This window comes from Ovis aries, chromosome 25 (genome assembly GCF_016772045.2).
Source record: "Ovis aries strain OAR_USU_Benz2616 breed Rambouillet chromosome 25, ARS-UI_Ramb_v3.0, whole genome shotgun sequence".
In the NCBI taxonomy this organism is placed as follows: Eukaryota; Metazoa; Chordata; class Mammalia; order Artiodactyla; family Bovidae; genus Ovis; species Ovis aries.
Window position 1 is genome coordinate 43,145,504 of NC_056078.1, and position 21,946 is coordinate 43,167,449.

The window sequence follows — 21,946 nt, forward strand, 5'->3', positions numbered from 1 at the left end:
TGCATACATTTTTCGGATTGTGTGTCCTCTTTAGTTTATTGACCTCTTCATTATTGTGAGATTAAATTCTTTATCCTTGGTAATAATTTTTACCCTAAAATCCACCATATCTGATGTTAATATCGTCAGTTCAGAATTTTTTGATTAGTAGTCAGCATAAAATATGTTTTTCTGTCCTTTTAGTCTATTTATGTCGTTATATTTAAGACATGTCTTTATATATAAGACTTTATATTTATGTCTTTATATTTCTTGCAGGCAGCATATAATTGAGTTTTGTTTTTATTCCTAGTTAATCCAGTCTGTGTTTGCATTTTACGTTTCAGCTTAGTTTAGACCACTTCATCTATGACGACTGCAGTCGGGATTGGGTATTGAGGCCACTTCATCTATGACGACTGCGGTCGGGATCGGGTATTGAGGCCCCTTCATCTGTGACGACTGCGGTCGGGACTGGGTTCAGTTTGTCATTTTATTGTCTTCTGTTTGTTCCGTCTGTTCTTTATCCCCTTTTCCCTCTTTTCCACATTTGTTTTGAGTAAATTGAGTGTTTGTTATCATTCTGTTTTGTTCTCCTTTGTTGGCCTGTCAGTTATAACTCTTTGCCCTAATGTTGTAGCCGTTGCTTTGGTGGTCTGTAATAACATCTTTACTTATTTTCTGTCTTCAAGTGGTATACCATTTCCCATATCTTACAAGAACCTTACAGTAGGTCGCTTTCATTTCTCCCCCTGTGGCCTTTAGGCTGTTACTGTCACGCATTTTCCTTTCATGTGTTGTGAACTCCACAATGCATTGTCTTCCTTTCTGCTTGCACCGTCAATTGTCTTTTCTGAGTTCTGTCAGCAGTCATGTTATCTCCTCTACCTTTTTGGACATTCTCTGTCCTTAATTTTTGAGTCTCTGATTCAGACTATTGGATATTTCAGGTGCTTCAGTATGCTTAGGGTGTGGCCTTACAGTTTTGCTTCATGGTTATCGTTCTGGGTAAAAGTTACCGTGGTTGACAGGTACGGAATTTCATTTTTTAGATTTTCCTGTTCACTTTCTGTGGATTTGTTGCTGTTTCTCCTGCCGATTTCTGTGACATTCAGGTATTCTGCAGGCTCTGCTTAATGGTGCCCTGCCAGTTTAACGATGTCCACATATGTACGCAGATGCTCTCTGTCTGTCTGTGGTGACGGTGGGGAGAGGAGTTTCTCCAGTTTCGTGGTTATCTTTTTACTCGCAGGACTCTTTACGTTTTTACCCATTGTTTCTTCCCGCCCCCGACACTGGAATTACTGACGGATGCTCTTCCTTTTTTGCTTTGCCTCCTACAGAAGTTCCCTTAAATTGTTTGGCCTTAAAAGTCCTTTACTTGTAGGCAGTTTTCTGGTGTGAGTCCTTTTTGTAGACTTTTCAGACTTCAGATGCCTTCCTCTTCCTTGTGATGGTTTTGTATTGAACTTGTATACCGCCATTAGCATTAACTTTTCCAAAGTTTTTCTTGAGCAGCCTTGCAGGGGCAGGAGCGTAAGACTTCCCACTCTGGGACAGGGAGCTTGCCCCTTTTTATTTCCAGTCATTTTGAAGTTTAGACTTTCTCAGTCTTCAAATTACGAGGGCTGAGGGCATAGTTTCTGGGTAGATTCACTTCCCTTCGTTTTGTTCTGTACTATTTTGGGAGAAAATATTAAAAGAGGGGAGCTATGGCCCACCACTGTCTTTAATTATCCATAAGTGGTATTGATTCTGGGCTTATTTTATAAATGTGGATATGAACATGTTCTCAAACATACAAATATCTGTGTGAAAATTCTAAAAAAGACATAGGAAACACGTTTGAGTCATTAATACGGTTAGATGAGGTTGTAAGTGTGGGGACACCCCACCCCCCACCTTAATGGGAACAGTGCCCTTTTTAGAAGAGATACCTGGGAATTCTTTTTTCTGGGCATGCTTGTAAAGAAGAAAACGTGAGCACACAGAAATATGTCAGCCACCTATAAGCCTAGAGAAGTGGTTTCAGAATGAAACTTATGCTTTGATCTTGGATTTCCCAGCCTTGAGAATTGTGAAAAAATAAATTTCTGTTGTTTAAACCACCCAGTCTGTTGTATTTTGTTATGGCAGCCTACGTAGCCCAAGACACACAGACACACAGACACACACACACACACACACACACAGATGCACACACACAGACGCACACACATTAACAGATACATGTACACTTGTATATTATTACAGTTATTTTGGTAACAGTAAAAAATTTGGATGTGTGAAAATATATCTTAGTAAGTTCAGTTCATTTCAGTTCAGTCGCTCAGTCGTGTCCGACTCTTTGCGATCCCATGAATCGCAGCACACCAGGCCTCCCTGTCCATCACCAACTCCCGGAGTTCACTCAGACTCAACGTCCATCGAGTCGGTGAGAACACCGTATCTTAGTAAAGGGCTGGGTAAATAAAACTTATGACAGAAACATATATTGGAATATCATCTAGTCATTGTATGCAACGTGTATTTTCATTTATTGATATGAAAGATGTATGCAGTATATTAAGTGAAAACTTCATAAAACAGCTCAAAGTATGTTCCAGTTTTATTAAAAAGAATAAATTTTTAAAGGAAATTTTCCCCAGATATTGAATATAGATTTTATTGGACTTAGGACTACATGTAGTTGAATTTTCTTTTGTATATTTCTGTGTTGTCTTTTTATTAAGTTGTTGTTTTTATCATAAACAAATATTTGAATTTGTGAAAAGTTCTAAAAACACTGAACGGAAAAATCGTACATATGGAATCTGTCTTTTGAGAAGACATGTTTGTTTAATAGGAATTAATTTTTCTGAATATAGTTAAGAGTTGAGGCTTAAAGGCAAAGGGCCACCTTTAAAGAGGGATGCCATATTTCTCTTTGCTAAATCTGACAACCCTATATTAAAGGAATATGATTTACTTTGTATATTTGAGATTCTAAAAGTGTTCATAGTAGAAAGAACCCAAATACTTTTCAGTGTGCAAGTGCGGAGGTTAAGGGTCGCAGAGGCTGATGAGTTCCTCAAGGTTGTCTGGCACCTTGCGTGGCCGTCAGGACCACAGCTCAGCCTTGCGCAGTCCTTGCCCCGCTGTCTTGCGTGTCGACCTTCTCTGTTTTTAGCTTGCTAACTGAGCGCTAGATTCTGTTAACAGTGATTATAAGAGTTAATCTGAGCAGTGCTGTTACTTTGTCTTTAATCCTCTTCTAAAGTTTTTTTTGAATAAATCATGTTTTACCTACCCATGGGCTTCCCTGATAGCTCAGTTGGTAAAGAATCCAGCTGCAATACAGGAGACCTCGGTTTGATTCCTGTGTCAGAAGATCTGCTGGAGAAGGGATAGGATACTCACTCCAGTATTCCTGGGCTTTCTTTGTGGCTCAGCTGGTAAAGAATCTGCATGCAATGTGGGAAACCTTGGTTTGATCCCTGAGTTGGGAAGATCCCCTGGAGAAGGGAATGGCTACCCACTCCAGTATTCTTGCCTGGAGAATTCCTTGGGGTCACAAAAAGTCGGACATGACTGAGCTACTTCACTTCACTTCACTTCACTACCTGCCCATATTGCTTTTATCTAGCTATTCTGGCGAAATCCTATAGTTTAGGTTGTAAGGATGACCATAGCCTATTAAACACATTTTTAAAATTATCTGTTTTTGGCTTGCTGGGTCTCTGGTGCTGCTCTGCTTTGCTCTGGCTGTGCTAAGTGGGGCTACTCTCCAGCTGAGGCACATGAGCTACTCATTGCGGTGGCCCTGCCGTGGCACGAGGGCTCAGCAGTTGCAGCTCCTGGGCTCTAGAGCCCAGACTCGATAGTTACGGTGTCCCGGCTTAGCTCCCCGTGGCATGTGGGATCTTTCCGGATGGGGGTCAAACCTGCTCTGTTTCTTGCATTGGCAGGCAGATTCTTTACCGCTGAGCCACCAGGGAAGCACTAACTTTTTTAAAATATGAAAGTACTTTTAGCATGAAATAATTTCTAGCTTAAAAGCCTTTCCTCAGTGGCATTCTTTTTTAACTGGAAGCAAAACAGGTGAACTGTTCCCAGTTGGGAGATACGTGTATATCCACCTCCTGAGCCCATAGGCTGTATTTCGTGATGGTCTTTTGGAACATTTGAAGAATGTTTAGTAGCCGTTCAGGTCTACTTAAGCATACACCCAGACAGCTACTTTTGCTCTGTGGAGACTGACTGTCTTCAGACTGGTCAGCATGCAGGTTGACTGCAGTCTCTGGAGTTAGCCTGTCGGGGCCTTACCTCTCTAACCCACACTCTCTGGGTGCCACCTGGTTTCTCAATGCTTCGGTTTTAGCATTTGTGAAATCTATAGAGCAGTGTTGCCTGCTTCACAGGATTATTACTGTTGCAGTCACATTATGACAATACAGGCCAAGCATTTATAACAGTGCCTAGCTTACAATAAGAACCAACACACTGCACTTACTGTATCATTCTGGTCAACTTACTTTGTAGCATCATAAGCAAGAGTGACTTGAGAAGGCAGTATGTGAAATATTTGGAAAAGATGTTCATCAGCATATCAGCCATTAAGTGTTCTCTCGAGTCTAATGCTCACTCTGGCTAGTACAGTCTTCAGGCGTTCACATGTGCGGTTTGCAGAAAAAAAGAGTTTACCTGAAGTATGGAATCCGGGCTTCCCAGGTGCTGCCCTGGTAAAGTCCAGCTGCCAGTGCCGGAGATACAGGAGATGCTGGTTGGATCCCTGGGTCGGGAAGCCCCACTGGAGTAGGAAATGGCAACTCACTCCAGTATTCTTGCCTGGAAGGTGCAATGGACAGAGAAGCCTGGTGGGCTCCAGCGCACTGGTCCCAGACGGCTGGGCGCGGCCGAGCGCATGCGCACACACACTCAGACGTGGACTCTGCCGTAACACTCTTTCAGCATCACGGAGCTGCGAAGACACTGTCCTGTGGACCATACTTTTCAGCACTGGAGACTGCCCATGTGCGTGCATGCTTAGTCGCTCAGTCATGCCCAGCTCTTCTCAAGTGCTCTTGTCCGGGCAAGAACGCTGGGGTGGTAGTCATTCCTTCTCCAGGGTATCCTCACGACTCAGGGATCGAACCCGGGTCTCTTGCACTGCAGTTGGATTCTTTGCCATCTGAGCCACCAGGTAAGCCTGAAAATAGTCCATGATACACTTTTTTTTTTCAAGATTAAATTATTCTTTACTTAGTGTTCAGACTTGGAGAAGGCAATGGCACCCCACTCCAGCACTCTTGCCTGGAAAATCCCATGGACGAAGGAGCCTGGTGGGCTGCCGTCTCTGGGGTCGCACAGAGTCGGACCCGACTGGAGCGACTTAGCAGCAGCAGCAGCGTTCAGACTACAAAAGGCATGTTAATATGCGGTTATGGACTGTAATCACATTCAAGGTGGAAGGAATTTTCTAATATATTAATGTTTTATGGTAAATTATATTCTATGCCCTGTTTCAAGATTATTGACCTTTCTCTTTGGAAGAGGTATGAAAGATGCCATCTGAATCCTAAATAATCTCACATATAAACAATCATTATTCCATGTGTGTGTGCTGCTCTGGGAACAGACTTTCAGAATACAAATACTTAAGGCCAAGTAAAGTAAATTAAATGTTGTATTTTTAAATATAGATATAATTGACATTATATTATTTCAGAGGTATATAGCATAATTTGATATTTGTATATAAAGTTGGCACTTCATACCCTCTGTTTCTGCAGGAGTTAATCAACTATGGATTGAAAATATTGGGGAAAAAATTACAGAAAATTACAAAAAGCAAAACTTGAATTTGCATCATTAGCAACTATTTACATAGTGTTTATATTGTGTTAAGTATTGTAAGTAGTCTAGAGCTGACTCAAAGCATACAGGAGGATGGGTGTAAGGTTATTTACAGATAAATGCTATGTCATTTCATATATAAGGTACTTAAACCTCCAGGGATTTTGGTATTTGTGGGGGACCTGGAACCAGTATCCCTCGGATACCCAGGGGCTGCTGTATTGTAAAATGATCAATTCAGTAAGTCTAGTTAATAGTTAACATCCATCACCATACAGTTACAGAATTTTGTTTTCTTGATGATGAGAAATTTGAGGACCTACTCTTTTAGCAACTTTTGGATGGACAGCAAGCTCTTATTAACTATAGTCTGCGTGTCGTGCATCCTATTGCCGTGACTTTCTTATTTTACAGCTTGGAGTTTACACATTCAACCCCCTTCACCCATGCTGCTCACCTTCTACTCATAATACACTTTTAATGCTTCATGTAACTAAATGGAGGCTGTACTTTGCAATATTGAGAACTGTTCTCTAGGCCTTAGATCGTAAACTCTTCAGAGCTGATTTCAAGATATTTTTAAAAATGACTTCCTATTCTTAAACTTTGTTTCAAGGCCAGAGAGTTACTGAAACATACCGTTCTCACTGTTCTTCTCTAGAGTGTGGATAGAACCTTATCTACTTTTAGCCACGCCTTTTTACGTACATTTTAGCTAAGCATCTATCATTCAGTTTAGAATTGTGTTTATTATTATTTATTTAATGAATTAGATTTGTATCATATTCTTCCAGTCTATTGAATTTTTAACCAATTTCTTTATAACCTTCCCCTAAGGTATTCCCATCTGTCAGCAGCACTTAATTTGGAATAACATGGAACTTGAAGATGATTATTGCTTGAATTATTACAAGTGAGTGTAATTGCATATCAGATGTTTTATCGAAGCTCAGAGTTATGACTCCATTCACCACTGTTTTTCTTCTGAACCCTTGAATTGTGTCTCGTCTCCCTCTGAACAATTCTTAGCCCTGGATTTCAGTGTAAATCCCGCACTTTAAGACGTGTTGGCTCCATGCCCACGCTACCTGATCCTTGTCCTCTGATTCTTTGTCCACCTTTTCCTTATTTACACCAAGCTCTTGACCCCTGCATTTTAGACTTCCTTCTTATCTCACCTTCTTTGCGCCTTTGAATATTGGCTCATTACCACCTGGCTGCATTCCTTTTCCTTCGTTGTCTCGAGTGTGTTGGGTGAGAGTGCTGCTCTTCACGGCTTTCACTTCTCTGAAGCTCTCCTGACGTGACGCTGCGTGACACTGTGTGCCTCAGGGACTGCAGATACGCTGTCTGACCTTGTGTCTTTCTCCCTTCTCTCACATAAGCCTTCCTTCTTTCCTGAAACAAAAAGGTCAGAGGCCGTGTGGAATAGCTGGGAGCGCACTGGGCATGGGGAGGTTTGTAGATTTGCAGTTTTTCTGTTTGTTAGTTAGATCTGTTATTTCTGACACTTTGGGTCTTAACAGCTTCTTTTCTTCTTAGGGCCTAAGGTGAAATGATGAGGCTAAACCACAGAGGTCCTTTTCATACTTTTTATTCATTTCATATTTAAGTCTTATGAGAACTTCATGTTTTCATTATTTATGCAAGTAAATAAGTTAACATTTTATATTTATGCACATTGCTATATCTTTTAAAAAATCTTTTAGAGTAGGCACTATGCCTGATAAACCAACACATAAGAATGTGTATATTTAACACTGAATGTATTTTGATGTTTGTGGTTTTTTTTGTGTGTGTTAATTGTCCACAGCATTTCAGAAGGTTGTACCTTGAAGCTGGTTTTGGCTATGCGCGGTGGACCTATAAATACAAGTAGAGGTAGGCATATGTTAAAATTACGTTTATTAAAGCAATTTGACAGTAGTAATCTTCAAGCCAGATGATGTTATAGCCTCAGGTTTTATTCAGGTTTTTTCCCCAGCTATCATGTCTTAGAAGAACCACACTTGTTTCTCTCAGCATTTTTTTTATTTTTTAAAAATGTATTTATTTTTATTGAAGTATAGTTGATTTACAGTGGTGTGTTAATTTCAAGTATCTAGCAAAGTGATTCAGCCATACATATTTACAAGTGTGTTTATTTGTAGATGTATGTCTCTTTTTTAGATTCTTTTCCTTTATAGGTTATTATAAAATATTAAGTATACTTCCTTGTGCCGTGTAATAGGTCCCTCAGCATTGTTTTATGAAGCCTAAATGCACAGAGGCAGGAACTCATATTCCAGAAAATCTCATGTTTCCTCATTCAATCCAGAAGGGTTAAATATAAACCTCACCAGTATAGGAAAGGACAGTGGGATGGCATAGTATAAATATTACATTGCTATCCTTGTGTTTAGGTGCAGCTTACTGGTCTTTTGCGTTTTTCAGTCCACTGAGTTTCCAACTCTGGGGTCATGATTGTTACAGGAAATTCCAAAGGTGGCTCTTAGCCTGGTTTGTGATGCATTTGGATTTTGTAGATACTATCATGTTGCTGTTAAAGCCTTTTTTTCAGGATGTGGGTGTCTCTGAGAGTCCATCCCTCCATTCATTCAGGAAGCACATTTTGGGCATCTCCTAGATTTTCAGTGCACTGTTTCTTGGGAGAGAGTGTCCCTGCTTCATCACAGTGCCGCAGCGGATGTGAGCAGAATCGATGTCCCTTTAAGTGGCTGTCACGTAGCAGCCTGACAGCGTCTGTGGGAGTAGGGCCTCGGGGCGGGAGGAGAGCCCAGGGGATGGCGGCGTGAGCAGAGGCTGGAGCTGCAAGAAAGCGCCAGGCACGGGAGAGACGGGAGCGCTCACCGTGTCCCTGGTTCAGGTTTCCCGCGTGAGTCCCCGCAGAGCAGAGGCACCCGCCGCTTCCTGGAGCAGGCCTGCTCTGTGGGCCTCATGTTGGGGAAGGTCTTTGTGTTTGATCCTTCACTAACCAGAAAATTGAATGGTAAGTATTGATTCCACTGATGGCTTAATGCTTCTTCCACAAGTCAGATTCCATCTCCACGCTTCCTGATTTTTATTAGAAAATAGGGGGATCACCGTCTTTTTCTTAGCTATTTCAGGAGGATTTTTTGAGATAGGTTACTGTGACTGTTGAACTCTTATGGATAAGTTAGAAAAAAGCAAAGATAATAATGTGAGAGCTGATTAACTAGACTTGTAATATCAGGGACTTCCAGTTAATTGGACTTAAATTGTCCCATGTGACACATGACGTCTATACTACCGATTCTGAGAGTAGTACAAAAACCCTAATGCGTTCACTGAGCTGTCACGATAAGACATGAATTTAATGACATGTGAATTTCATTGTATTATATTTTCAAAGTTTGTTACTTGTGTATAGTATTGTCTTTAAACACGGATGTTTTATTATTACCTGCTTTTCTAACTAGGACTGCAGTTATATATGTGAGGAAGAGTATGAGCACCACAGGTTCTGAATGTAAAATACATGTGTTTTTGAATATAAAGTAGTGAAAGTCATCACTGCCCTTTGGTAGCTGAAGTGTTGTCTTACTTTTCCCTACAGTTGCCTGTGCTTTGTTTGTAACTGAAAAAATCAGGCCCTAGAACTTGTCTTATTTGATATTTCAGATGGAGTTTTTAATAAGTTTGCCTTTGTTGAATCAGCCTTTAAAATTTAACAGCTTGCTGCTGTGTGCCTTTGTTGGTTTGGTTGCTGAGTTGTGTCCGACTCTGCAACTTCTGGACTCTCTCCATTGCCTGCTCGTCTCCGTTCCCCGTGAGGTTCTCCAGGCAAAAATGCTGCAGTGGGCTCCCATTTCCTTCTCCAGTTGTCTGCTTTACATCATTGAAAACTTTGTGAAAAGGAAAAACTCCCCAAATCGAGAACTTCTCCATACTGTATATCAGAAACCTTCTTTTTAGCTACTGAGTCTTACTTGAAATTTGTGGTTTAGAAAATGTCTTTATCATGTGAATGCTAGTAATACTTAGCTTTTAAAATTGTTTTTGAATTAAACGTCATCAGAGCAGCCTAGAAAAGGACTGTCTTGGCCGTCCAGCAGTTTGGACTCTGGGCGTCCACTGCGGGGGCACGATTTTGATCCGTGGTGGGAACTAAGATCCCGCGAGCTGCGTGGCACAGCTGAAAAAGGAAAATAATTTCCTTTCTAAAACTAAATTTTATCCTAAACTAGATGCATAATATTTTATACTTGATGAAGTCTAAACGATTTTTCTGTTATGAAAAGGGATGTGTGTGTGTAGCCATTAAGTGCATACACATGGCCAATGCCAGTGACTCCTGAAGTAAGGCACGCTTGTTGGTTTAAACAAGACTTTCCTGTGGTTTTAGTAATGGCAGCTGCATAGTTCTTGTTTCTTGTTACTGCAGTGTGGAAAGTGTAGCATAAATACATTTTGTATCTTTGAAAGTCTTATCAAAAACAAGGTAGACCTTACTGTGTTTCTGAAGTTTCTGTGTTTTATTAATAGTGGTGGTATTGAATTTAGGATATGGGGACATGTGTAATGGTTAATTAGCTTCAGACTTAATATTCATTATTGTTGTGAGTTTTTAGAGGGTAATTCAGCACTCTGATTCTGTTACTAAATAAGCTACTTGAATGAAAGTTATGGAGTTTGAGAAATTGTTGCCTCTTTTAAGAAAGAACAGTGTTTGTGCAACTTGACATGAAATTGTCTTTGGGAATGCCCTTTTTTTTTTTTTTTTTTGCTGTAGCCATTGCTTAGACCCCTGATCTGGGGTTCAGGAGCTTTTAGAACATTCAGCCTGTGAGCTAGCCACCTCTTGCGGCTTGTTCCCACCACAAGAGCAGGATCTGTGGCTGCCGTGGGTGCGAGTGGCTTGACATGATGCTGGCAATATCATCCAAGCCTGATGACTGCTCTAGACCACTAGAGCCGTGTGCGCACTAGACACGTGGGTGTCTGCCAGAACAAGTGGGGTCCTGGGCGGATGCTTTCAGGCAGCAACATATTAATCATTACAGACATAGCAGTTTTTGTATAATAAGTGGCCCCATTGTGGTGTTGAGTTACCATGTACTGAAATGGCACCCCACTCCAGCACTCTTGCCTAGAAAACCTCATGGATAGAGGAGCCTGGTGGGCTGCAGTCCATGGGGTCGCAAAGAGTTGGACACGACTGAGCGACTTCACTTTTCCTTTTTTTAAATCACCTGTCTTCACGTCAAGAAAGAACCCTGAGAAGAATCAGCCTTTATATAAAACCAGAAAGAAAAAAGGGATTCACTTCTAATTTCTAAAATATGTCTCCCGGTTGTGTGTTTTTTTAAATGTAAAGTAAGTGGAATTTCCATTAATTTTTAATTATTGATTGTTGAAACCAATACTGGAACATATAGGGAGTGGAAGATATGAAGTGAAAATAGTTATAGATGATTCCATCATAGAATCAATGTATATTCACTCCAGTGGCACAGGAAAACCTCATGTATTTGGTTAAACCCTGTCTTTGTATGTAACAACATATTTCTTTTCTTTCATATTAATACAGCATAGAAAATGTATTAACTGTAAAAAGACCAAAAACTTATTTGAAGAATATAATATATATGTATTGTTGTTCAATACAATTGTTGTTCAGTACAATTTGATTGTTGTTCAAATTTGACATGTTATATCCTGATGGTGTACAAAAATGCATTGAACTTGACATAAACTGAAAACTTATCTATCAGTGTTTCCATTTGTAGTTCCCGTGGAAGATCCGCTTAAGGAGATGGCTGAGTACATGGAGTCCAGCCGAGATGAGGTCTGGGAGAAGACCTCTTGCAACAAGCAAGTTACACTTTTGGTGTACCAAGAAGGAGATCAGTTGAATTTCTTCCGTGTAGTAGACAGGGGAGACGGCACTCTAACACCGTTATCTGAGTCTTTAAGGTGAATAGGTTTTCATTTACGTGTCTCACTTAGAAAGGGAGAACATCATGTGGTGTGCCCATAAGCTGTATGTCTACCTTGGGTTGTCAGAATTATCTTACTATACTCACAAGATTGACTAAATTTCATGCATCCTCCCCTTCTCCCCATCCCACCTCAGTTATATAATTCTGAAATTGTTCTTCCTATGATTGATAGGAGTAATTTCTAAAACTGAAATTTCTTTATGGAGTAGGATTTTTTTGTAAAAATATTTGTCATTAAAACTCTTAAGATGCCTACTAGATTATTGAGTTTTGTTATAATAGTGTGATGTTATATCAGTATAGCCATGGCGTAATATAAAGGATTAAGCCTAAAGTTTCTCTTTTTCCCCCCCAGAATTTAGCTGTTGCTTAAAGGTGGATCCATCTTTGCCTCTCTAGTCCTGTGCTCCTACTCTGTAAAAGGGGGAGGGGGTTCCTTGGTGGTCCAGCTGTTAGGACTCAGTGTGCTCACTGACAAGGGCCCAGATTTAGTCCCTGGTTTGGGAACTAAGATCCCACAAGCTGTGGGGCACAGCCTCAAAAAATGAGAAATAAATAAAATAACAAATTATATAATGTATAATCCTTCAAAAAAGGAAGGAGGGTTGTTTTAAAGTCAGAAGGAAACAAAGGTACTTGGGCTAGGCAGTAGGAAAGTTAGTAATTGGGTAAGGTAAGTTTTAAGTTTCTGTGTGCTCTGCCTTACTATGATTTTTTTTTTTAACCTTATTTCACTTTAAAACATTGACTAAACATTTAACTGAACTTTTATAGTCTATTTTTATACTACACACTAAGTTATAAAAATTATATTCCTTCCTTTATGGAGCATGAAATCTGCTATAAATTGTATCTATAATATAATTTTGTCAGTTGTTGTAAAAAGACATTAAAATCTCTGGAAAAGCAGATAAGAGGGCCTTCATTTTATCTGAAAGGTAGGGAGTTAGGAATAACCTCAGAGAAAAAGTGACCTTAAACGAGCAGTAGGACAGGCAACAAAGGAAAGCTTGCAGGTAACGAAAATTTAATTCCACGGCGTTGAAACCTAGTGGCAGTTCCATTCACGGGAAAATCAGCTTGCAGTCTGCAGTCAGTTTCCATGGCTTGGGGGTCGAGGCGCAGTTCAGCCAGGCGCTCTTCTCAGGTTCCTGCAGAGCTGCAGGCCCGGTGTCGGCAAAGGTGCGCCCCCCTGGGAATTTCAGGGGAAGCCATCTGCTCTCAGGCTCGTTCACTTGGTGGGCCTGTTTCTTGACAGTCGCATGACTGAGGGCCCTGGTTTTCTTGCTGGCTTTTGGGTAGAGGCTGCCTTCAGTTCTCTTTTGATTAACTCAAAATCAGCTGATTTGGAGCCTGAGTTATATCTGAAAAATCCTTCTACTTTTGCCATATTTTGTTGAATAGAAGCAAGGCATCAGTTCAGTTCAGTTCAGTTGCTCAGTCGTGTCCAACTCCTGGCGACCCCATGAATCGCAGCACACCAGGCCTCCCTGTCCATCACCAGCTCCCAGAGTTCATTCAGACTCACGTCCGTCGAGTCGGTGATGCCATCCAGCCATCTCATCCTCCGTCGTCCCCTTCTCCTCCTGCCCCCAATCCCTCCCAGCATTAGAGTCTTTTCTGATGAGTCACCTCTTCGTATGAGGTGGCCAAAGTACTGGGGTTTCAGCTTTAGCATCAGTCCTTCCAGAGAAATCCCAGGGCTGATCTCCTTCAGAATGGACTGGTTGGATCTCCTTGCAGTCCAAGGGACTCTCAAGAGTCTTCTCCAACACCACAGTTCAAAAGCATCAATTCTTCAGTGCTCAGCCTTCTTCACAGTCCAACTCTCACATCCATACATGACCACAGGGAAAACCATAGCCTTGACTAGATGGACCTTAGTCGGCAAAGTAATGTCTCTGCTTTTGAATATGCTATCTAGGTTGGTCATAACTTTTCTTCCAAGGAGTATCTTTTAATTTCATGGCTGCAGTCACCATCTGCAGTGATTTTGGAGCCCAAGAAAATAAAGTCTGCCACTGTTTCCACCGTTTCCCCATCTATTTCCCATGAAGTGATGGAATGGGATGCCATGATCTTCGTTTTCTGAATGTTGAGCTTTAAGCCAACTTTTTCACTCTCCACTTTCACTTTCATCAAGAGGCTTTTTAGCTCCTCTTCACTTTCTGCCATAAGGGTGGTGTCATCTGCATATCTGAGGTTATTGATATTTCTCCTGGCAATCTTGATTCCAGCTTGTGTTTCTTTCAGCCCAGCGTTTCTCATGATGTACTCTGCATGTAAGTTAAATAAGTCATGCCAGACTCAAGGTTAGGAGAATATGCAGGGTGTGAGCACCTAGAATTGGGAATCAGGGAGTTCCTTTAGGATTCTGCCTCGCCTCAGTGTGTTATGTGGAAGAAAGATTATGCTTACTGTGTTGGCAGAGAGCAGACATCAGGAATGGTGTTTTTTGTTGACTCTGTGTGTCAGAATCTGGTTGGCACTGCAGACGTGCCTTCAACAGAAGCGCAGAGCAGCGGGAGCAGTGGGCTGCGGCTCCAGTCCAGCGCCTCTTGCTCTAGGCCGTGAGCAGGATTGCTTTACGCCCATCTTGCCGTTTGCTGCTTTGCTGTTGTTTCGGTTTTCTTCCTCAGGACATCCTCTTTTGGCTCTCCTTTCCTAGAGGAGAGAATCTCAGCTCCACAGCTTGGCGTGGAAGGCCTTTTACACCCTGTTATCATTTTTATAGCTCTTGTTTGTTATGCCATGCTTTTGTACTTCTTTTTCATTTGCTTGAAACATCACTTACTCCTTTCACTAAGAGTAAACACAAAACTTTTATTTGTGTTTAAGACATAATCCAAATGTTATTATGGATTTCAATTAAAATTGTATTATTATTCCTCTTAATATATTCTTTGTTTCTTTTACTTTTCCTCTCTATTCACTTACCAGAATTGGACAAGGGATAGGGTGGATGAGGAAGCAGAGCAGGAAGCTCTTTTCTTATCCCGAGAGAGGCTTTCTTAACTCTTATAATAGGAGATAGCAACCGTTTCTGTAAAGGGCCAGATAGTAACTATTTTAGGGTTTTCAGGCCAAGAGATGAAGTTAAGGATACCATGTAAAAGTACTTATATAACCAGATAAAACAAATTTTCACCAACAAAATTCAAAATATGATAATTGAGTGTGTGTGTATCTAATTCAGGTCTACTAACGAGAAGAATGGAGTTCCTTTTTGTGGGAGTAATAGTTTAGTTAATTGGGGTTGAAAGCGTTACCTGTCACAGTTGTGGAATCAGTTGTGAAAATGTATTTGTTAATATTGATCTGGAATGAGATTTTATCTATTTTATCTTTAAAACTTTGTACTTCCAAATACTGGTAGCAGTCCATGAGCATATGATTTTAATTGAGCACTTTCATCACTAGGAAGGCATTTATAGAATACCCTCAGAGTCATTTTTTGCTATTTGCCTTTCATATGCTACTGTGTTGCGCTTCCAGTTGAATATACGTGGAGCATCTCAATTGCACATTTAAACAGATTTTTGAAATATGCAGATTTCCTTTAACTTCCATTGACACTGTTGGTTCAGTAATATGTGATAGATTCAGATAGTTACTGCAGAATACCTTCTGATGAATAACACAGATAAGCATAGGGTTTAAACACCTCACGTTTTCATTAGCTTTGTGCAGTTGTTCAGCACAGTTGCTTCCTGCTCTCTCAGTTGTAGCAGGTTTCACTTCTTGGTGGCTCAGATGGTAAAGAGTCTGCCTACGGTGCAGAGAACCTGGGGTTCTTTCCGTGGGGTGGGAAGATCCCCTGGAGAAGGGAATGGCAACCCACTCCCAGTATTCTTGCCTGAGAAATCCATGGAGACAGGAGCCTGGTGGGCTACAGTCCACGGGGTCTCAAAGAGCATGCCTCGACCGGAGTGACTCACACCTTCACTTACTTCACTTCAAGTTTCCCTTGGTGTTTTAGCAATTTCTTTGAAAATGTTCTTACCTGTAGTCGTTTCATGCAGACGGTACATTGGGTCTAGTTCTTCGGTCACTTCAAATTTGGTATTGACACCCTGAATAAAGAAAAGCAGCTGAGTAGCATGTGGCTTATATTAACTCATCAAAAGCCAAGGAAGAAACTGACTCATTTGCTCATCTTCTAACTGACTATTGATGCTGCTTCCGTTGTTCTCTGCTCTTCTAGAAATTGTTCTTGCCAAAAAATAGTCTTTAAACAAGTTTAATTTCTGTGGCCACATTTTTTCAACTGCTGTGATCACCTGCTTAATTCACAATTGGTAAACATTTCCTTGTGGCTGGTAAATAAGCTGCTTTGAAACTTCTTTTGGTTGAACTCTCATTTTCATTTTCTTACTGTGATGATGTATTCCATTTTTAATTTTCTGCTCTTTCTTACCATTGTCTTCCTGCAAGTTGGGCATGCTGTCATGATTCCTTAATCTGATAATGTCCAAATATGCTGTCTTCCTTTAGCATGCCTGTAGTGTCCTTGTATCATAAACACAGTACTCTGCTGCTTAATTGATAGCAAAATGATCTCCCCTGCTGGGTCAGTGGTAAAGAATCCACCTGCCAAGCAGGAGACCTGGGTTCAGTCCCTGGGGAGGGAAGATCTCCTGGAGGAGAAAGTGGCAACCTGCTCCATTACTCTTGCCTGGGGAGTCCCATGGACAGAGGAGCCTGATGGGCTACAGTCCAGGGCTCGCAGAGTCTGACCGCACTGAGCGCTCTGCAGTGCTTTAAAACTGCAGCTTTGGAAATGCATTCTTCTCTTTGTTTCGACACGTTGGGTATGTACTAGTAAAAATACCATTGTGCAGTGACACGCGTGGCGCTCATGATGCTGTTGAATCATGCCTGTGCCGCTGTGCTTTATAGAGCTAAGCCACAGTGGGCAGCAAGGAGAGAGCCACATGCAGTTTCTGTAGCAGCTGTCAGCTCGGCCATTGTAGCGCAAGAGCAGCGTGTGGTCGAGTGCGGCTATGTTCCCGAAACCTGTATTGGACACAAACGTGACTTTCACATGCTCCCATTGTGCACTGTTGTTTTCATTTCTTTCAACTGCTCAAAAGCTATAGAGGCTATTCTTAGCTCCTGGGTCACTAAGAAATAGGTGGTGCACTAAATTTGATCTTGGTCTCAGTTTGCCAATTCTTGCTCTAAGAAAGAAATAGAATTATTTGATTTGTTCTGATGCAACATCTAGTATCAGTTCAGTTCAGTCGCTCAGTCGTGTCCGACTCTTGGCGACCCCAGGAACCGCAGCACGCCAGGCCTCCCTGTCCATCACCAACTCCTGGAGTTCACACAAACTCAGGTCCATCGAGTCAGTGATGCCATCCAGCCATCTCATCTTCCGTCGTCCCTTTCTCCTCCTGCCCCCAACCCCTCCCAGCATCAGGGTCTTTTCCAATGAGTCAACTCTTTGCATGAGGTGGCCAAAGTACTGGAGCTTCAACTTTAGCATCATTCCTTCCAAAGAAATCCCAGGGCTGATCTTCTTCAGAATGGACCGGTTGCATCTCCTTGCAGTCCAAGGGACTCTCAAGAGTCTTCTCCAACTCCACAGTTCCAAAGCATCAATTCTTCGGCGCTCAGCCTTCTTCACAGATCTTCTGCTTCTTAATATCTTCTGCTTCTGTTAGGTCCTTCACAGTCATCCATACATGACCACAGGAGAAACCATAGCCTTGACTAGATGGACCTTAGTCAGCAAAGTAATGTCTGTGCTTTTGAATATACTATCTAGGTTGGTCATAACTTTTCTTCCAAGGAGTAAGCATCTTTTAATTTCATGGCTGCAGTCACCATCTGCAGTCATTTTGGAGCCCCCCCCCCAAAAAAAAAAGTCTGCCACTGTTTCCACTGTTTCCCATCTATTTCCCATGGAGTGATGGGACCGGATGCCATGATCTTCGTTTTCTGAATGTTGAGCTTTAAGCCAACTTTTTCACTCTCCTCTTTCACTTTCATCAAGAGGCTTTTTAGTTCCTCTCACTTTCTGCCATAAGGATGGTGTCATCTGCATATCTGAGGTGATTGATATTTCTCCCGGCAATCTTGATTCCAGCTTGTGTTTCTTCCAGGCCAGCATTTCTCATGATGTACTCTGCATAGAAGTTAAATAAGCAGGATGACAATATACAGCCTTGATGTACTCCTTTTCCTATTTGGAACCAGTCTGTTGTTCCATGTCCAGTTCTAACTGTTGCTTCCTGACCTGCATACAGATTTCTCAAGAGGCAGGTCAGGTGGTTTGGTATTCCCATCTCTTTCAGAATTTTCCACAGTTTATTGTGATCCATACAGTCAAAGGCTTAGGCATAGTCAATAAAGCAGAAATAGATGTTTTTCTGGAACTCTCTTGCTTTTTCGATGATCCATCGGATGTTGGCAATTTGATCTCTGGTTCCTCTGCCTTTTCTAAAACCAGCTTGAACATCAGGAAGTTCACGGTTCACGTATTGCTGAAGCCTGGCCTGGAGGATTTTGAGCATTACTTTACTAGCATGTGAGATGAGTGCAATTGTGCGGTAGTTTGAGCATTCTATGGCATTGCCTTTCTTTGGGATTGGAATGAAAACTGACCTTTTCCAGTCCTGTGGCCACTGCTGAGTTTTCCAAATGTGCTGGCATATTGAGTGCAGCACTTTCACAGCATCATCGTTCAGGATTTGAAACAGCTCAAATGGAATTCCATCACCTCCTCTAGCTTTGTTCATAGGGATGCTTTCCAAGGCCCACTTGACTTCACATTCCAGGATGTCTGGCTCTAGATGAGTGATCACACCATCGTGATTATCTGGGTCCTGAAGATCTTTTTTGTACAGTTCTTCTGTGTATTCTTGCCACCTCTTCTTAATATCTTCTGCTTCTGTTAGGTCCATACCATTTCTGTCCTTTATCAAGCCCATCTTTGCATGAAATGTTCCCTTGGTATCTCTCATTTTCTTGAAGAGATCCTTAGTTTTTCCCATTCTGTTCTTTTCCTCTATTTCTTTGCACTGATTGCTGAAGAAGTCTTTCTTATCTCTTTTTGCTATTCTCTGGAACTCTGCATTCAGATGCTTATATCTTTCCTTTTCTTCTTTGCTTTTCACTTCTCTTCTTTTCACAGCTATTTGTAAGGCCTCCCCAGATAGCTATTTGTAAGGCCTCCCCAGACAGCCATTTTGCTTTTTTGTATTTCTTTTCCATGGAGATGGTCTTGATCCCTGTCTCCTGTACAGTGTCACGAACCTCATTCCATAGTTCATCAGGTACTCTATCTATCAGATCTAGGCCCTTAAATCTATTTCTCACTTCCACTGTATAATCATAAGGGATTTGATTTAGGTCATACCTGAATGGTCTAGCGGTTTTCCCTACTTTCTTCGATTTAAGTCTGAATTTGGCAATAAGGTGTTCATGATCTGAGCCACAGTCAGCTCCTGGTCTTGTTTTTGTTGCCTGTATAGAGCTTCTCCATCTTTGGCTGCAGAGAATATAATCAATCTGATTTCGGTGTTGACTATCTGGTGATGTCCATGTGTAGAGTCTTCTCTTGTGTTGTTGGAAGAGGGTGTTTGCTATGAGCAGTGCATTTTCTTGGCAAAACTCTATTAGTCTTTGCCCTGCTTCATTCCGTATTCCAAGGCCAAATTTGCCTGTTACTCCAGGTGTTTCTTGACTTCCTACTTTTGCATTCCAGTCCCCTATAATGAAAAGGACATCTTTTTTGGGTGTTAGTTCTAAAAGGTCTTGTAGGTCTTCATAGAACCGTTCAATTTCAGCTTCTTCAGTGTTACTGGTTGGGGCATACACTTGGATTACTGTCATATTGAGTGGTTTGCCTTGGAAATGAACAGAGATCATTCTGTCGTTTTTGAGATTGCATCCAAGTACTGCATTTCGGACTCTTTTTTGTTGACCATGGTGGCTACTCCATTTTTTCTGAGGGATTCCTGCCCGCAGTAGTAGATATAATGGCCATCTGAGTTAAATTCACCCATTCCAGTCCATTTTAGTTCGCTGATTCCTAGAATGTCAATCTTCACTCTTGCCATCTCTTATTTGACCACTTTGAACTTGCCTTGATTCATGGACCTGACATTCCAGGTTCCTATGCAATATTGCTCTTTACAGCATCGGACCTTGCTTCTATCACCAGTCACATCCACAGCTGGGTATTGTTTTTGCTTTGGCTCCATCCCTTCATTCTTTCTGGAGTTATTTCTCCACTGATCTCCAGTAGCATATTGGGCACCTGCTGACCTGGGGAGTTCCCCTTTCAGTATCCTATCATTTTGCCTTTTCATACTGTTCATGGGGTTCTCAAGGCAAGAATACTGAAGTGGCTTGCCATTCCCTTCTCCAGTGGGCCACATTCTGTCAGACCTCTCCACCATGACCCACCCGTCTTGGGTTGCCCCACGGGCATGGCTTGGTTTCATTGAGTTTGACAAGGCTGTGGTCCTAGTGTGATTAGATTGTCTAGTTTTCTGTGAGTATGGTTTCAGTCTGTCTGCCCTCTGATGCCTTCTTGCAACACCTAACATCTTACTTGGGTTTCTCTTACCTTGGGCGTGGGGTATCACTTCACGGCTGCTGCAGCAAATCAGTCATCACTATTAATCTCAAATCTTTCCACCTTACTGCTTTTTTAAGTGGGAAGAAATAAAAGGAAGCATTGCCAAAGTTGATTAAATGGTGACTTATCTGTTAATGTCGCATGAGGACTTGGCCTCAGGATGAACAGTGTTCTTGTTGAAATAAATACTGCATTGTACATCTCTTATTCTTTAATCATATTATTAGATTAAAAGATCTAGAAAAAGGTAAACATAGCATTCAAGAAAATATTTACAGCATTTAAATATAAAGAAAGATATTCTTGGATTAAGTGGATAGATTAATGTGTTATCCTAGTTACATTTTTCCATTTAGAAAACAGTTGAGTTCGGCTTCTCAGTGAATCATGAATCTATGCTTTGTGACAGATAACACAATAATATGGTACTTTAAAAAATTACGTGAACTTAAAAGTGTTTTTTATCTGCTAAAATGCATCCCATGAAATATTTCTCACGTGTGTGTGTGTGTATGTGTGTGTATGTGTGTGTATCACACACAGAAACACAGAAACACACTGATCTCTGTGGGAAAACGGTAAAGCAGCAGCGTCTTATTACAGGAAGACTGAGTCAGAAACCTCTTTCATTCAATACGGAGAATTTAAAATGCCAGGAGATAGAATGAGAAGTAGTTGAAGTATTAGAAGATGAGCAGGAACAGAATATACTTGAGTCATTCCGCCCAACTCCAAGGGGGGCCGGCGGAAATCTGCACTCGGCCCTCTTTCTCAGGTGTGGTTAACCTCCAGACGAGCGCCTTCGCGCGCTAAAGTCCTGTCGCCTAATGTGGATAAGCCTGGTGCAGTAAGGCCTGTTGTTGGTGCCTGGGGAAGCAGCAGGAAGTCGTATAAAGAATAGGCTTTGGAACCAGAGAGACGAAGGATTTTAATCTTAGACGCCTCGTTTACGAGCTCTGATTTTACTAAGTATCGAACAGAATCATTTAACTTCTCTCAGCTGCAGGTTCCTCACTTATAAAAATGGGATATAATTTCACTTTGTGTAGATTTTGTGAGGATTAGAACTATTATGTGGAAAGCGCCTGGCAGATTAGGCGTTCAGTAAATAGTAGCAGTGTTAATGCGGTCTTAAGTCATTGTGCCAGTGTTAATTTTAGGCTCGACGCCTCTGGCATTTAGGTAGCAATGATAGTCGCAGGTCAAGCCGAGGAACCGAATTGACTGTGGAGACCAGTCCCGTCGGTGTCCCTCCTGATGCCCGTTGTCGCTGTGTAGTGTGGTTACCCCATGATTCCGGAACGTCACCAGTTTCACACTTAGTTCCCTGAATGTAAATTTTAGGGATGGACATAGCCACTCTCAGCCTCACCTTTGTGTGATGGTAACATGTCCTTCAGAAGTGGTGTGGGATATGCCTTGTTAGGGCCATCTTAGGTTGTTCCCGTTTCTTAGCAATCATAGAACAGGAAATCTTCTTATTCTCATACTGCTTTAGCATGGATGCTTCAGTTCTGCTGTAGGACACTGGACGCAGTGCCTAATACGCATTCTGCTATGCTCTATTTAACATTGCAGT

The 21,946-nt window shown here is 41.5% G+C and overlaps 1 protein-coding gene across 14 annotated transcripts in view; it reads left to right on the forward strand.

The window, feature by feature from the left end:
* The window catches only part of ZFAND4 (zinc finger AN1-type containing 4), a 55,661-nt gene that overhangs the window by 18,339 nt on the left and 15,376 nt on the right, over window positions 1-21,946 (forward strand). For 8 of the 14 annotated variants that reach the window (XR_009598579.1, XM_042240956.2, XM_060406769.1 and 5 more), the window contains 3 exons: window positions 6,652-6,727; window positions 7,628-7,695; window positions 11,565-11,751. Coding sequence is in view for 13 of the 14 variants with exons in the window: in XM_042240956.2 (XP_042096890.1) it covers window positions 6,652-6,727; window positions 7,628-7,695; window positions 11,565-11,751 (331 nt within the window). In the remaining variant the exon portion in view is untranslated. Of the gene's footprint in view, window positions 1-6,651; window positions 6,728-7,627; window positions 7,696-11,549; window positions 11,752-21,946 lie in introns of all 14 variants that reach the window. The other 6 variants (XM_042240959.2, XM_042240958.2, XM_042240957.2 and 3 more) reach the window with 1 other exon arrangement.